Genomic DNA, 17,857 nt, shown 5'->3' with positions numbered 1-17,857 from the left:
GACGTTTTCCCATGAACAAATATTTGTCTCAGCCATGTTAAGGTGTTCAAATCGAGTGTAGGTTTACCTTTACATCTCCACTAATTGTTTTGGTATTTCAGTTGCCTTCTTTGTCAAACAGGCACACCAATCCACCCATATCTAAATTATTCCTGCATGGTCATTGGCTTGCACACATGTCAGTGAGCCGCACGACGAGGATTTCCACTCGGCTTGTCCTCATCAGAAAGGTCCTGTCAGGATATGAGTGAGTGGATAACATCTGACACTGGTATCCGACCCTGTGACCCACACAGTAATTATATGGCCACTGCAGAGGCCTCCTCTACAAGCATCTTCAAAAACAGGCTTTTGCGCCAGGGCTGGGATGGATGGATTGGGGGTCGGGGTAAAACTCCTGAATTCCAGAGGGTGGGCTCTTTCGGCTCTGGTGGGTGGAGATGGGCTTGTTGTTGTTTCATTCCTCCAACGTGTTTCTCCTCTTTGCTCACACCCGGGAATAACCCCTGGGGAATCGTCCCACCGTGAGATAGGAAGGCAAGTTTCTCAATGGATGTAGTATTTTTCAGACTTGTTGTTATCAAGCTGCTGCGTGGCCTTGAGTAACCGCAGCTCATGGTTGGACATATCTCTCTGGAGAGTGTTTGTCTCATGCTTGTGGACATACTGTGCAACTTGCATATGCAGTGAGACTTTAGGGGTTTAAACTCAATTGCTCCAAGTAAAATCGTAGTCATAATATTTTTCAGTTTTTTTGGTGTTGTTTCATTTGTATGATTTCTATTGTTATACTGTATTTAACTAATACACATCTAAAAGTAATAATGTCAAACTGACTCAAGGTTTGTGAAGATGAGAGGTCCCCCTCTCTCTCTCTCTCTCTCTGTTTTATCAGGATCCAACCTTTATTGAAAGTAAACGTTTTTTCTTTCTCAAAGTAACACGAAATAGTCAACACAAACTCTCATTGATTTATTCTTTCTTTTTTTAATGCAGAAGAGAATCAAGAACACGGCTGATGTCTTCCTCAAAAGCCACAATTGAATCATCCCTGTGCACCACATAAAGTATCTCTGAAGAACTTCTGCAACGTGCCCGTTGGCCTTAGGGTTGATTTTCTACTGACAAGCGAACACATCAGTTTCAAGCTTTGTTTTAGTGGGTTTTCCAGTCACATTCCAAAGCTATGAGTTCAGCTCTCCTCTGGTGCCCACTATGATGCTGGGAGGTAATTGGTTGTAAGGAACATGAACTCAAAAACAACATGTCCACGCATAGACAGCATGGACAATTAGCATTATATTTTTATTCTGGGTTATTATTGTAAGTAATTGTAGTCTGAGGTAAAGGGAATGTATAGTCTCTCAACGGGATTGGTTGTTTTTTTCTGTATAAAGACAGGCGTATATTTAACCCAAATATAGATCAGACTTTAAAAAAGTATAGATTTAGAGTTAGGTGTTAATTTAGTTTCTCCATGTTTTATTGTCATTATTAACCTTATCTTTCCAATCTTTGAGTGTTTTATTTTGGTATATGGCATGTTTGAGAAGATGTTTAGACAGCTAAAGATGGATGATTCTGAAGAACCCAAGCTGTGTTTTAAAGGAGGGTGAACTGTTTGCAGAATTTAGACGTGGACCCTGGACAGAAGACAAAGGCCTTTAATTGGAATGTGAGGATTTATTTAACACATGTTTCAGCACTGCATTTGTGTTCTCTTCGGCCCATGTGGGCAGGGCACTTACATCTAAAATTGCTGATATAATAATAAAAAATCTAATTGCGTTAATTACAGTTTTTTGAATCACAATTGGACACAGTACTGCCTGTTCATACACGATAATTGAAAAATCTTTTTTTTAATCTTTCAACAAACTTGCTGTTGCTTTTGCTAATTTCTCGAGTTTTCTTTCCCCATGTGTCCTTCTGCTAAAACCACCAACTTCCACCCAACATGATTAATTTCATTTAATTGAAACCCATCTGATCTAATCTCACATAATAGCTTTAGGCTATGTAGCTACACGCCAACCCATTATGATATATTATGTAATTGTCAAAGTCACGTGTTCTCACTCCGGGAACGGGCACAGCCAGCTCGAGAGCGAATGGGAGCGAAGGAAGGAGAGAGAGAGAGAGAGAGAGAGAGAGAGAGAGAGAGAGAGAGAGAGAGAGAGAGAGAGAGAGAGAGAGAGAGAGAGAGAGAGAGAGAGAGAGAGAGAGAGAGAGAGAGAGAGAGAGAGAGAGAGCAGTGCAGAGGTGGTGCAAGTGAGGAAGGGATTGAAGGGAAGAAACAGAGACATGACACAAATATCAAAAGGCAGAGAGCACGCTGTACTATGCGAGCTCAATTGGTGACCGATGGGATCGAGGATATCGGATTAATGGTGACTACGGCAGCCCGTTCTCGAAGAGGAAGCTTCTCAATTGCAACTTGGGCGCAAAGGGTCCACGGGGAAACATGGCCGAAGGTTATTCTGCAATTATGTTCTATTTTCTGCTCTTAGTTGCTCTTTTCTTCCTTTCCACGTCTGCTCGCGCGAGTGTGTGTGTGTGTGGTGGTGGTGGTGGTGTGTGTGTGTGTGTGTGGGGGGCACAAGGTGCAACGTGGTTGTTGTTCCAAAAACCTACCCCCCCCCCCCCACACACACAAAAAAAGACCGACCCGAACCGCCCCTGCCGAGCCCGGTATCGTGCCGCTCAGTCGCAGCGGGTACCGAGCGACTCGGTGCCCGCCGCTGAGCGCGAGGAGCGGTGTGAACACCTGCCTGTCGGGTCACACGGCACGCTGCCCCACTGCGAGGCTGGGCTGCGGATACATGCACGAGACGATGCCGCCACAAGTTCCACCGACCGAGCAGATGCACGTGCACGAGTCAGAGGCGTTCGTGTGTCAGGGTGGTAACACAAGAGGAGTGGAGGAAATGTCTACCGGCCGTGAACTTCGCAGAGCCAGAGTTAGCAAGTGGAGGGGATTCCCCCCCCCCCGCACTTCTTCAAGTTTGTTTTTTTTCTTCTATTTTGCCTGTGTTTTTTGTTTGTTTAACGCTCCAGCCCACTGCACTTCTATAAACGTGTGTGCGCTCGGAGAAGTAACCTGGCCATCATGTGTGTGGCGCGCGCTCCCTCCGAGGCGGTTCGCTGGTGTAACGTGTCTCTAACGTGTTTCAGGAGGGCCGGGTAAAGGTGGCGGAGAAGACCCCGCCAAGTCCACGGAGCCGGAGGACCGGACTCGACCTCAGGCCCTGTCGGGGTCGGGCTTTTGCAAATGGTTCAACGTCCGGATGGGCTTTGGTTTTATCTCAATGACCGGCAGCGAGGGGAGCCCCGCCGAACCCGCGCTGGATGTTTTCGTCCACCAAGTAAGTCGACGACAAAAAAAACACAAACAAACGAGTAATAAACATCCACGGTGTCGTGATAAGACGCCCGTCGGCCATAGTAGTCATACATAGTTGTATTTTCCTTCTAGAACTATTTCACTGTCAAATCAAATCTCACCTTGCCCCCCCCCCTCCCTCGTGTACTTCTCCCCAGAGCACCAGGCTACATTGTATCATCCGGATGTTTTGCATTGCCCAACACGTTACTGTGTAATCACACGTTGTCCACGGGCGAACGCGTTACGTTTCCTCTTTAAGCCACATGTGTCCAAGCCCCCCCCCCCCTCCCTCTCTCTCCCCTTCACACTGTGGAGGGAAGGGAAGACGCGTCGTGTGGCGATGACACGGTCAGTTTCACACGTGGCTCCAATGGACAGCAGAGGTGGTTTGATATGCGGCCACTTAACATGTCGGAAAGGTTTTTAAAAAGTCAAACTGCGGGGCTGTAGTTTCACGGACATGCGTTTGAAACATCCCTTTACGTTTAGCCAGTTGCTGTTGATTTACTGTGCACGGAGTTCATTTAGGAGACTTTGTTTTCCCACTTATTCTGCAACACACAAAGGGCATCTCTTCTTTCAGCTCCTCTTTCCCCCACGTTTAACCAGCATTGTTTTACGGCCCTACATAGCTTTAAAATAGTCAGGGAGGAAGGACAGAGGATGAAGAGGGGCATTTTAACCATTTTATGTGACTCCTCCCTCTCCCTAGAGGTGTCTTTTTTATGGACTCATGGGATATTGTGTTGAACTTGTGGGTGTGTGTGTGTGGGGGGGGGGGGGGGGAAAGCATTTTCTGAGTCAATGTTATAACAAGGTTGAATAAAAAAATTCCACTGATCATCATCAAGGTTTTCACAAATAATATATATGTATTTCCTTATCAGCCCATTTATGTGGAACTTTAGATGGAATCATTTTGTCTCAGTCATAAATAAGTTGTATCCAGTCTAAAAGTAGGAATTGGGACCTTTGAGTTTGATATTGCTGAAGATGTTGTGAAGCTATTTGTTGTGCTTCCGCTGTGCACCCGCGGGACAGTTTGCAGTGATGAAATGATGTCTTTAATTCTGCTATATTCAACTTTTATGTTGCGTTCATCACCCTTTATGTTGTCATTATTTTAGATCAAAAAATCTTATTAATAATAATAATAATAATACTTCAAATTTCTATAGCACTTTTCGAGACGCTCAAAGACTTTTTGTCCTTAACATGTAATCTGTATCTTCTGATAATTAGAAATCTTCTATTAATCTATATTATGTTTGTTATTTAAAAAAAAAATTCTGACAATACAATCTATTCAGATTTATCTGCCTGATATAATATAATGCAATTTAAAATCCGCAGGGAATTTGGTGCAAAAAAAATAAAATCCCATTTTCAGTGAATTATAGCTAAGCAACATGTTGACCTCTGTATCTGTCTCCATCTTTATGGCATGGATAGTATTAAACGTCTAGTATTTTTCATCGTCTACTATTTGTGGGTGGATCCAATTCTTTTAAATGCGAGCATTTGAAAAGGATGAGCAGCTCAGTAGCATTGCATCAGCTTTTTGATTGATACTTTCATATTGGTGCTCCGTCGACTGAGCGCGCTGCATCCTTCCACATACCCACGGCTCTTATTCTCCCGGCTGGTCAGAGATGTTTTGGAAGTGGATCAGCAAGAGAGAAGGAAGGTGCGGTCTGGGAAACGGACCTGACAACCTGAGCAGAAGTCAAATGACGTCTGTCTGTCTCAGCAGTGTGTCACCTCAGGCCAGGCCGGTGCCATAAATCTGTCTGTGAGACTTATTGCTCAAGTTTATGCAATCTATGAGATATTTTGGTAATGCAGGTGTATTCAGAGATGGAAAAGGTCTCTGCTGCCACTTTCTGCTCTCGATAATGGTTTTATTAAATTGTGTTGTTGACAAATTGTTCCATTTCAACCTTTTTATAAAATAATCTTCGAGCATACAATGAATCATATGTTTACACTAGTGCATGTCCCTCCCAATGTTTCCAGTTACGTGTTTACAAATAATACAGCTGTCATTTAACACAAAGAGCAGACAATATGCATTCATAAGCACATTGTCATTTTGGATGCAAAACACCCAGTATTTGCATATGCTCTCTCATTAAATCGGTCACTGCATTTCTCTGATTGCTCCTCCCCGTGTGTCTCTGCTGTCAGCCTGAAGACATTGAACTAAAATCCTGCAGGTTATATGTTGCTACACAATCTTAAATGTATTAGGTAAGATAAGTATAGGGAATATTGCTGTTAGGATACAAATATTTGAAACCATGCCGTTGAAGAGAGAGTTCAGCTTGACTAAAAAGTCATGCAATAGTGTCTGCATTTATGACACACGGTGGAAAGATAGCGACTTCATTCGTTCAAAGCACTTAACTCCTATGGCCGAGAGAGAGGCAGAGGTGGGAACGATGGAGAAAGGAAGGAGAGCATGAGCACACAGAGACAGAGGGGCATGGAGGAGGAGTTTTCCTAAGAGGGAAAGTGGAGGGGACGTGGGAAAAAAGAAGTGTTGGTGGTGCAGGGGGATGGTGGGAGGGGGAGGGGGGGGGGGTGCTAGTAGTAGTTGAGGAGGAAAACGTGAGCGAGATTGGAAAAATAAGAGTTACTGAAAGAGCAGGAGGTAAAAGAGAGGGCGGGTGAGAGTGTGTATGTGAGTCAGCGAGAGGGTCCCCGCCCGGCCACGAGTTCTCCTCCGGGGAGGCCTCTTCATCAGGGCTCCTATCTGATCACTTCCTTTTGGAAGGGGGGGGGGGGTGTGTGAGAGAGAGCGAGAGAGAGTAATTAAGCTTCTTCACCCACTTTACCCCTCTGCTTAGTGAATCCGCACACAAAGCCATTTCATTATCTCTGTTTGTCAACCCCTTGTCTACCTGGACTGAGTGTTTTTCTCTGTGTGTGTGTGTGTGAGTGAGTTCCTGCCGGGACTCGGGGGTTGCTCTCTCCTCGGGCATTCTTTTAAAAAGAGGAATTTCTTTAAAGACAAAAAGGCAGGAGGGTTGGGTGAGGGGTGTGTGTGTGGCGGTAAGGTGGGGGGGGGGCTGCTTTCCCTTTGTCGGTAATCAGTTTGAAATGTTGAACAGTTTGCTGCTGCTGTTATTCTCCCGAAACCTACAGCGTGTGTGTTCAATTTATGGAGCAAGAGAGAGAGAGAAAGAGAGAGAGAGAGAGAGTGAGTGTGTGTGTTTTGTGTAGCGAGGTTAAAGTGGGCCCCTAGTGAGATTAACCTCTGGTCCGTGTCACCGTTTGGCATGCAGGCCCCACCCATCTCTGCCTCCAGATAGCCAGTATCAGGCTTTGTCTCTCCTGCAGCCACACTATCCCCCCCCCCCCCCCCCCCCACACACACACACACCCCGTCCTCCTCCACCAACCCACCCTGCTCTTCTGCACATCAAAAAAATGCAGAAGAAGAAAGACGAGTCATGTGACTTCCTTTTGAGGAGCTGGCCACATACAGCGGAGATGATTGGTAATTGGAAAGGTGGCGGAGTAGAAAGCAGAGCAGCGCTGAAAACAAGTCACAGTTCACATTTATTGATTTTTGTTTGATAATCTTTTTAAATTCTAAACAGAAAATTCCACAATATCACATTAATAAATGGAAACATATAAAAATATGTCTTTATTTTCAATTATGTCTAGATCCCATGTTTATTTAGTTAATAAATTATTCATCCAGCACTTTTATCAGACATGTGTGGTAACAAAGTAATAGAGCCACAACTCTCAGTTATTTTCACTATTAATTTATCTGCATATTATTTTCTTCATTATTATTATTTTATTTTTTAATAAATTTTATTAAATTTCATTATTATTCTTTTCTTAAAAATGACATATTCCAAATGTTTTTTAAAAGTCTGACCAAAAGCCAGAACTATTTAGTTTATTATTTCATATGAAAAAGACAAGTATTAAATCCTCACATTTAAGAAAACTGGAGAATATTTGGCATTTTCGCTTGAAAAATGACTGAAACCATTGATTATGAAAATAGTTGTTTTGTGTGAATCAACTAGTTGTTTCATTGACTAATAACTACATTTTTAAAAGAGAAAGAAATATCATTTTGAATTTAGTTTTGGAGATTTTTATTTGGCAGAACCAGTGTTTGAAAAATTGAGATTATCCACAGCCAAATGATATTTAATAAAGTTGGAGATAAATAATTGCAACTTTTCCCATATTAAACACTGAACATACAAAAACGACTCTGATGCTAAGAAGAGACTGTTTACCAATTAGACCACATGTCAGCTACATGTTGTAATGAATAGATATAACTACTTTGATCATATCCATCTCCTAATATCAATGTCATAAGCAAATAGCTAATAAGTATTATCCCACTTCAATGGTGTTTGACATGCACAGTGATGATGCATGTAGAACATTTCCTTGTTTTTGCTCTTAGCAAATGAAGTCAGCTGCAAAATCAGGTGAATAATGATAATGATTTAAACCATGTTCGATCATAATTTTTTCATTTCAAGAATTTGCTTGACCTTCCTCATGTTGTTCCTGTTCGACTTTTGAAAGAACAAAACCCATTTGTGTAAAACAGATTTCCACGTGTGCTTCTGTCCTGAATGACAGTTATTAGCTGGCTGTGTGTTTTATCACCGGTCGCCTCGGCGATGGTTCGTTTCCCCTCTCGCGCTGATAAACGTAGCAAGATGATCTAGTGCTTCCTCCCTCAGATCAAATATTTGCCCTCGTCATAATTGAGGGTGTTGGATGTAGTTAATTTGAGGCAGGGGAAACATGGTGGCTGTTAAGTGTTTGATGGGGGTTGGGCAGGGTTCAAAGGTCAGGGCCACTAATGACGATGTGTTGAGGAGAGCTGCGGTGTCAGTGTCATAAGAGTGGCTCTGTTGGTGTTTTTTTGTCGACATATTTCGATGTTTTTTCCCCTTCATCTCTTCGTCTTCGTCCAGCCTTCTCCCTCCTTTTCTCTCTCTTTCTTCTTCGGTTCATACGCGTCCTGTTGGGTTATGTCCATCTGAGCTGATCTGGTCCAGCCTTTTCCACTTAGCACTTCCTGTGCGTAAAAAGCTACTTAATGGCACCACGCCACATGGTGACCTCCATCTCCCTCTCGCTCACCACTACACATCCCCGATCCTCTCAATGCGAGCACAATCCAGCGTGGGCCACCTCTGATTTAAAGCGTCCCGCAATTAGCCATTGCATAGCCGGTGGTCGCCACGGAGAGAGGCTGGGGGAGGATGGTGGCTCTCGGCTCTCCTCTCTCCTCTCTCCGCTTCCACATCCCCTCACGTTACAGCTTCCTGTATTGATTGCTGGGTCTGGTGATGACAAGGAGGGCTATTTCTATCCAGGATGTTTAAGTCCGTATTGATCGCTGGCTCCTTCCCACACACACACATGCACACGCACACACACAGAGAAACACACACACAGAGAAACACACACACACACACACAGAGCCATAGGAAGATATGTGTTACATAAGGAAGCTTGTAAGCATAATCAAGCCATTTGAGGGTATGTTGGTATCCATTTTGTTGGCTCAATTCCATCAGTTTTGAGGATGGCCACAGCAGTTTGTTGGTGGCTTCAAAGTACTGCAAGCTGGTGTGGACCGCCAGTTGGGCAGGGGGTGGGTGGGGGAGTGCTGGGATGGTTATACCACTGACCCCCGGATTTCTCCTGCTGACCTGTGGGGCTCCTGATCAAATGGGGGTTTTGTTCCTGGGCTCCCCCCAGGTCCAGCCACTGATCAGGAGTTGCTCCTCCAGTGGAGCTGAACAGAATGTGCTGGAGGCATTTCCATGAAACCCCTCCTCCTCCAAACTCCCTCCCTCATCCACCACCCCTCTGCTCCAGGCCACTCCTCCATTTTGTGTTCTCCCTCTCTCTCTTTCTCTCTCTGACGTTCTCTCGTTCCCTCTCCCGGTCCGTGCCCTTTCCTGACCTCTGTGCGTAAACTGAAACGGGTCAGGACACCCGCCAGGTCACTCGAGTGGACGGGACTCGGGTTACAGGTTTTGGAATCGTGAGCAACTGAGCTGTTGCAAGGCCATGCTTCCAAAGTAAAACTCGTCTGACGCATGAGTGAGATACCGTGTCTTATATGGACGACACGTGTGTGCGTGCGTGTGTGTGTGTGTGTGCGTGCGTGTGTTTTTCTGCATTTCTGCAGAACAAAAGGGGTTGTGTGGTTTCCTCACTGGTGCATTGTGGGCATTGACGGGGTTGAAGAGGGGGTAGGGTGCTGAGACAAACCACTCAACTTTGACCTGGAGAGACGAGCTGCCTGTGGCCTGAAGACAGGAGAGGAACAGGAAAGGCTCATAAGACTCATGCGCCACACGGTCTGGAGACGAGTCAATGATTATTCATCATTATTCACAATCTGTTTGTTTTGTGGGGGATGGGTGTACGTTTTTATTTGCATTCTACTGATTCCTGCTGCAGGAAAGCCTTTCAGTCATTTGGATGGTCTAATGATGGAAATCATGAATCCATTTCTAATCTGAATGAGCAGGGTTCTTCTGACTGCCTGAGGTTCCTTAGACAGGTTTTGTGTATAAATAAAAATGAATAACCAGTTTTCGAATCTTGGAATTAATTGTTTTTGCAACACAGCAACCACACATCGATCTTTATCGGTTATATCTAGCCACACGCTCAGTTTTTGTTCCCCCTCATCATCCCTTCTGTTTTCTTCCACCTCTTACATCTGGTCTGTAAAATCTCATTTCCATGACCTGATCCTCATCCTTTATTCAAAACAAATCCAACACCCCATTAGCTCCTCATTAGCAATCGAGGACATGCAGTGTGTAGCTGGCTGTAACCTCACTAACGGCAGGAAGAGAAGCAGAAAGCTGATCTGAGGGAGAAAAGAACCAGAAATCAATTATATTGAGCACCAGCAATTTTCCTTCCTTGGAAATTTGTGGAAATAAAAAGTGTGGAAATAAGGAGGAAACATTGCTTCAAAGAGAACTATGACATTAAATCATGAGGCAAACTTCTGTTTTTGAACACGTTGACATTTTTCTAATTTGAAGAACTATTTTCTGCGTGAGGCAGAACAAGCGCCACACAATGTGTGGCTGCTCCTATTTACTGAAGATGAATGTTCATGTAAAAAATCTTTAAAATTGAATAAAATTAGTGCATCACATGTATAAGAAATCCTATTGGTGCATTCTTTAGATTTCATAGCCCTTCATAAATATTTTGTGTAGTCAAGTGTTAGTTCACATAGCAGTGAGAAGAAATCGTATTAATATTTTTTCTATTTAATCTATCTTTTTATTGTATAAATTGAATTTGTTTGCCTTTAATACAAAACCTTTTGAGCTAAAAAGAAAAAGTTTGATATAAAGCTAATACAGAAAACTAACAAACACATTTAAGTTGTCTATTGTCAAAGATAATGTTATAAAATGGATTAGCATGAAACTGTCCTATAAGATAAAACTGATGCATTTAATATAAACTCGTGATTTAATGTGTATTTCCTGAAAAGCGTTTCAGCCTCTTCCACATTTCTACTGAGGGTTTTAAATATCTTTCTGTTTTTGGAAATCTGCAGAATTGGTTTCCTTTGATTTTACTCTACTTCTCCTTTTTATTGTTTATTATTATTATTCATTTAGTTTCCGAGAGTTTCTTAATGGAACAACATGTTCAAGTTAATTCTCAACAAATGTGTTCTTTTTAAAAGCATATGATGAAACTATTTCGTCATCCCTAATTTGTCCGTTTTACACTTTTACCCTTCTGTCATTGTTTCGTGAAATTCAGATCGATATCTGTCAGAGCGCAGAGAGTTTAGACTCTATTCTTTGTTTTGAATGAATTCACACATATTTTCTCACTGTTTTCTACATTCCCACCTTTTGATTCTCTTACATATTCATATATATATCAACTAAACCTCAGAGCACCTTTACCTGTGTGTTACTGCAGTCATGCACACAGGCGGAGCACATTCTCTCCTCTACATGTTGCACATTTGATTTCCTCTGGTCATGTGACCATTTCTCTCCCTCTTTCTCCTCCACATCCGTGAATAGAAAGGTAGCCTGTGTCTTCTTTATAGGCCTGGATGTAGAGTAGTAGGTAGGTTTGCTCTGCACACAGCGTGCTGGTGTGGGTGTGTGTTTACCTCTGCCAGGCTGGCTGCGATTCATGAAGGTCACATTCAGAGCCTATCAGCCGTTCGCTCTGTGGGTTCAACAAAACAAATCATTGTCCAGTGGTTATGGAGTAACGAAATCAATGTTGCCGATCAAGTCGATAAGATGCACGGTGGATGTGCTGTGAGAATATGATTGCATGGGTGTGACGCCGTTGTCTCGACTCCCCGCAGAAGGAATAGAAAGTGGTGCTCCTGCGAGAAGTAGATAAAGGGAGTAAAGCAAGGAGATATAAGTCTCTCTGCACAGACTGTCATGGCAGTTGGTGCAAACCACACACAGCCAATGCCCATTGTTGGAGTGATGTCTTTGTCTGGACATCGTGTGCTGCAGCGTGCACAAGCGCCCACAGTCAACTTTACACTGTTAATGGGTCTTGATTCTTCCATCACAATTATTTGGAGATGATCAGTGTCGATGCTCTCAGGCAACTGTTCGATATTACATCACATTACATGTCATTTAGCAGACGCTTTTATCCAAAGCGACTTACAATAAGGTGTTCACTTCATTTCGCTCTGGTGGGTGTGAACCTGCACCCCGTTAATGCCACGCTTCACGCTGCGTGTGGACACAGTTCTGTCAGTCTTTGTCAGCTTACTGTATCATCGAGGTGAGAAGAATACCCAGTAGAACGCTGTCAATGTAAAGTATGTCTCGTTACCATTGTGCATTTACATCTTTTTAAAATGACATATTGGAGAGTGCTCCCAAATGATTCGACGTTATTCAAAGGGATGTGGGTGTGAGTCGTATTTTCTCGCTGCTTTGTTCCATTGAATTGTGCTCCAAATAAAATCCTACGATTCTTATACAGTACATATACATATAAATATATCTATACAGACCATTGTGTATTGCAGACACTATAATTGCCCTAATAATTTATTTATTTATAAGTGCCTGTCAGTTTTAAATGGATAATTGCTTCTTTTTTTTCTTCTCCCAACAGAGCAAACTGGTGATGGAGGGCTTCCGCAGCTTAAAGGAGGGCGAGCAGGTGGAGTTCACCTATAAAAAGTCCTCTAAGGGCCTGGAGGCCCACCGGGTGACCGGACCTGGTGGGGGACCCTGCGCAGGCAGCGAGAGGAGACCCAAAGGGAAGGTCCCGGTCCAGAAACGCAAACCAAAGGGAGACCGGTGAGTGTGATATAATAAAGAAATGTGGAAACAACAAAAGTAATGCTCTTTACAAAACAATGTAATGATTCATATGCAGCACTCAAAATATGTGAGCGTTGGCAGCTTGCTTTCAGAAAAGCAGGGCTGCCTATAGGAGAAGGAGACATATGTAATGTGTACATCTCACTGCAGTGAGCCGTTTCTGAGTGGGCTGAGGTTATAGATTAAATCTATTCAATATGCCCGAGGACATGTCTGTTGCTATGGTTATTCTGCACAGCGATAAGGAATTGAATAGGGCACTTTGGCTTCCTATGCCGCTATTTAAAATCAATTTGCCAGCCTTTACATTAGAGACCGCATTAGCACAGGGATGCATTGGGTTCATGTCAATTGTTTTGCACTCAGCACAAATCCTGAAGCGTGCGCTGCTAAAGTCTGTCACAGGTAGCATATGGAGAGACTTGAAAACACCTGGTGGCTGAAGCGGGAAGTGTCGCATGTCCTCCTGTTGACATGGAACGATGTTAAGCAAGTATGTGCTGCATCTCATAGGAGGGCGTCACATGACCACACGGCTGCATCGACGTGAAAGCCACCGTGGGATGTCCCGTCTCATGAGGGGTGAAAAGAAAAGCTTTTGTTCCAAAGGAGGAAACCGAATCTGGGAGAGAAGGCTCACTGATTGTTGTACATGGCTGAATATCTCAGTTTATTTTGGGATAATTGGTCCAGTGTTCCGTCAAATGTCTCGACCTTCTCCTAAGGTGGTAACGCGACAGTCTTGGATTCAGAGATGGCCGGTCGGTGTCTGGGATGTCTTCTGTGTCTTTGTGAGCAGTTACGACGCTCCCACCCCTGCTGGTCACTCTGTTGTAAACACAACTATTAACTTTAGTCCTCGTGCTCTCTGTGGGTTTTTAGGTCTTATAAGGTGTTCGATGAAATATTCAACTTTTAATGGAAGTAGACATAAATATGAAATAAATTATAAAAAGCAGAGCAAAAACAAAAGCACTGCTTTTACTACAAACATCTAACGCCAGTTGACTGACATCCTAGTTGGGACATCCTAACGGTGTTTTCTTTTCTTACTCTTTTCTTATATATATTGTATTCTGTCAGCATCCAATTGCTTTGGTCAAATTGAAGAAGAGCTCTTCTCACGTTTGATCCAGAACAATATCAGGGGGCATACTGCCATCTAGTGCTGAATCTGTATCAGTATCTTTTTCGCTTGTATTTATTTCTCCCAAGAAAAAAAAAAAAAAAAAGCTACCCACAATTGTCATTTAAAACTTTATATTATTTCTTCGGTTTCGTGACATAAAGGAATGGTGTGATCAGGGTTTCTACTTTGTGTTGCTCTTGAACACATGTGTCACCGTGCTACGCAGACATCTCGTCCTGACCCCTGGCTTCCTCCCCTCTGCAGCTGTTATAACTGTGGAGGTCTGGATCACCACGCCAAGGAGTGTGGCCTGCCCCCCCAGCCAAAGAAATGCCACTACTGCCAGAGCATCACGCACATGGTGGCTCAGTGTCCCCACAAGGCGCTGGCGCCCGCCTCAGGCTCTCAGGACCAACACGCGTCTACCTCGGCCTTCCTCTGCCCCCCGGAGGAGGGGGAGCGCTCTGGCTCGTCTCCCCTGGAGGGCTCCTCCTCTTCCCCCGAGGAGCCACACACACACTGCGGCCCACGCACCCAGAGGTGGAGGAAATCTTGAATACAGGGGAACCGTTTCACCGCTAACCCCTTGCCGCCATTGTCTCCCCTCAATCAAGGATACCTGAAGCCCCCCCCCCACCCCCCCCTCATCTACCTCACATTTATGAACAAAATGGGAGGTCTTGATTTCATGACTTTGCTTTTATTTGTATTTTTTTTCTAACAGCGCAGCTATGGCAATGACCAACGGGGTACGGACGTGAGTGAATGTGTGTGTGACTATCTTGCAGTCGTCTGGTGCAGCTATGGCAACCACTGCTGGAATAGTGACCGCAGGGACGGACATTCTTTTTCTTTTTTCTTGTTTCAATCGGTGCAGCTCAAAAGTGAAACAACGTGGTATGAGTCTTGTTTTTCAATTTTTTTTTTCCTTTCTCCTTGGACCTAAGTGTTGGCCATTTTTAATGCTTGTTTCTTTTGAGATGTTCTCGAATTTAAAGCCACACATTTCTATCCTGTAGGCTTAATCATTCCAAAATTGACGTTGCATCCTTTTAGCACACACGGTAGCTCATTTTAAGAAGGATTAGAAGAAGTCTTTTAAAAGCTCGAGACCCTCTGAGCGATAATCCAGACCTTTAGGGTTGTTAGCTCGGTTTACGGAGATCTTTCGGGAAACTTTATGGATTCCAGTGGGACCATTTTAAAAAGACAGTGAGCTGCTAAACAGATCCTCGTTATCCTTTAACACTCGCAACAAACCTCTCTCCTCCATGGAATAGACCGGACCAGCTGATTGTCACAGAGTGAGCGTGTGTGTTTGTGCATGCGTATGCAAGACTTAGAGGAAATGAGAAGGTGTGTGTTTGTATGTGTGAGTTGTGCATGGTCAGAAAGAAAGCATAATGTCCACACTGGCCACTTCTGCAGTTGTTAGTCATCACTATTAACGTTTGGGTTTCCTATTATTAGACATAGACCATCTTAGATAACACACTGTATAATCCCGCTCGATAAAGTTTATATTCCAGGTAGTGGATCCATCATTAGACTTCCATTTTGGTTGTTGCCTAATTGAATGAAAATAACATTACAGCTTATAAATCATAGTATAAGTAATATATATATATATATATATCTATATATATATAGATATATATGTAAAGTCACAAGATATAATTGAAATAATATTAACTTTAAGTAATGCATATAAAAGGAATTAGCTCTGACATAGGTGATTAGCCCAGTATATTGCATGGGATACTTTGTAGTTGTGTGAAAACTTGTAGCTCTCTCTCTATTTAACTTTAATTTCATCTATGACAAATGAAACAGACCTTTAAAAGAAATAAGAAAAGGAAAAAAAACTTTGACCAACCGCCTTCTTTAAATAGTCAGCATCAACCTCTGACCCAGCACACGGACACACCTTGTGACAGTGTCCTCACAGATGCTCCCCCCACTTAACACCTCACGCACACGGATGTCTCACAGCGGCCAGCTGTGGTGCAGTGAGGTCAAACCACCGGCTCCTTCTCCATCTGTGCCGACCAGTTGTTAGGTCACACCAGGCAGGTAATGCGCACTCCTCGTTAGTATGAGAGGCCGTCACTGCTGCTGTTTCAGAGAGAGAGAGAGAGAGAGAGAGATGCTTTTGGTATGACTTGAATTCCAGGCATGGCTTTAGTGGCACTTATTTGTGACCTAATAGCTCTTCTCTGACCATATTGAATGTGAAAAGAGCTTATCTGAAGTCGACTCCTCACAAAGTTCATGTCGGGTCGCTTCAGAGTTATATCGTAATGTTCTGACAAATCAAATAACTTTGTATGATGAATTCAAACTCTCGCGTGTGTTTATAAAAGCTCTAAGTAGACAACCAACTCTTTCGGTATATTTCTATACCAAACAGTTTGGCTTTATTTTTTGAAGGCACTCGGTCTTTCAGAATAAGAGGGAGTTCTTGCTAAAAGCGCAGAGGTTAGATTCTGTTTTTTTAAGTGCAGCTTTTTGAATGTTTGGGCTGTGCTCCACGCGAGGAGCACGGCCCAAATGCTCAAATCTTTACGGAAACAACATCTTTTTGTATGACGTATTTGTACATTTTTACACACAATTCCTCTCAGGATGATGAACTGTTCTCAGGGAATTAACCAAAAAAGTGTATTTTATTCTTTTGGGAATCATCCACTGACTGACTCTAAAAACTCTATCAAGCAATGAAGAGACGTATGTAACCGATTCATGTTCTGATATTAGCAACTACCTCTTGTGTTATACATAGTTGTTCATTTCCTTTTGCTTTGTATATTTCTGACGAGCTTGTATGATTAACTGCAGGTCTGTATTGTACTAAAGTGTGAGAAGTTCCCTCGTGTTGCCGCACACTCCCTGGGCTTCAAGTTACCTTTTTTCTTTTACCGCTGAGCTTTTCTCTCTTTTCGTTTACAGCAAAACCCTACCTCATATGCGCTGTTCCTCCACAAACTCCTTACCTCCTCCCAGACGCCCTACACCTCCTCCACGCGGTTGTTTCTTCATTAAATTGCCACGCGTCGCACTCGAGTCATACTGCGTTTTCAGCGAATCGGCCCCGATGTGGCTCGTCCTCGTGACTCCGAATGCGTCTCACCGTAAAGCCCCGCCGAAGGTACGACAGTGTTCACGACGTCTCAGACACGCAGGGCCATTTCTTCCTGCCAGCTCTGTGCCCCACTCAATATACACTCATCACTTATCTGCAGACCGCCAGCCAGTTTACCTCACGTTAGTGGCGAAGAGACATGTTGAATATGAAATATTTAACGTTTCCATGTGAACACAGTTTGAAAAGACACAGTCTTTTGTTTCTTAGTTTTATAAGTATTTGATCTGAACTGTTTTTGTCACCACTTCATGTGATGGGCTTGAGGTGGAGAAGAATAGGATTGTTCTTCGCACAAGGAGTGCCTATCTCTATGTTTTGATTGTCCTATTACCAAATAGATATTTCCTGTTTTTGGGCTCCAAGGTAATAAATGGCCTTTGCCAGCCACTTTTACAGCCTCAGATAATCAGAAGCTGTGTGGTTTGGAGACGACGCCCCTTTTTGTTACAAACTACATTTGTAAGAAATCAGTAGATTTTGTACTTATGGTGACATTGCATTGACGTCATTCTAAAAAAATGTTTATGGAGATGAATGTTGTTAAAAGTGCTTTAAAAAAAAACCTAACTCACGAGATCAACGCTTGATTTGGCATCTGGCTGCCGTATTACAGTTCATGTTGCAGTGGCCTACGTATGAAACTGAACGCTTGTTTATGCCAGTTCCGAATAAAATACACGGCCGCGGTCAAATATAGTGATATTATTAGTGTTAGTGGCTTCATATTTTCTTCCAATCAATGTAACTACTGATTGATCTCTTGTTAATTGTCCTGTTCGGTATTCAACACAGCCAAGACACCCTCTCATGGCCGCCTTATGGTA

The 17,857-nt window shown here is 43.3% G+C and overlaps 1 protein-coding gene across 1 annotated transcript; it reads left to right on the top strand.

Moving 5' to 3' along the window:
- The first annotated feature begins 2,377 nt into the window (after nt 1–2,377).
- On the top strand, nt 2,378–14,450 carry lin28b (lin-28 homolog B (C. elegans)). Its single transcript, XM_056428565.1, has 4 exons — nt 2,378–2,474; nt 3,175–3,365; nt 12,548–12,735; nt 14,153–14,450. Exons 1-4 carry the CDS (start codon nt 2,465–2,467, stop codon nt 14,442–14,444), a joined length of 681 nt encoding a protein of 226 aa, XP_056284540.1. The 5' UTR covers nt 2,378–2,464; the 3' UTR covers nt 14,445–14,450.
- The last annotated feature ends 3,407 nt before the right edge of the window (nt 14,451–17,857 follow it).

This window comes from Pseudoliparis swirei, chromosome 12, assembly GCF_029220125.1.
Source record: "Pseudoliparis swirei isolate HS2019 ecotype Mariana Trench chromosome 12, NWPU_hadal_v1, whole genome shotgun sequence".
NCBI classification, from domain to species: Eukaryota; Metazoa; Chordata; class Actinopteri; order Perciformes; family Liparidae; genus Pseudoliparis; species Pseudoliparis swirei.
Note: the sequence above shows the minus strand (reverse complement) of the source record. Positions and strands in the feature narration are given on the sequence as shown.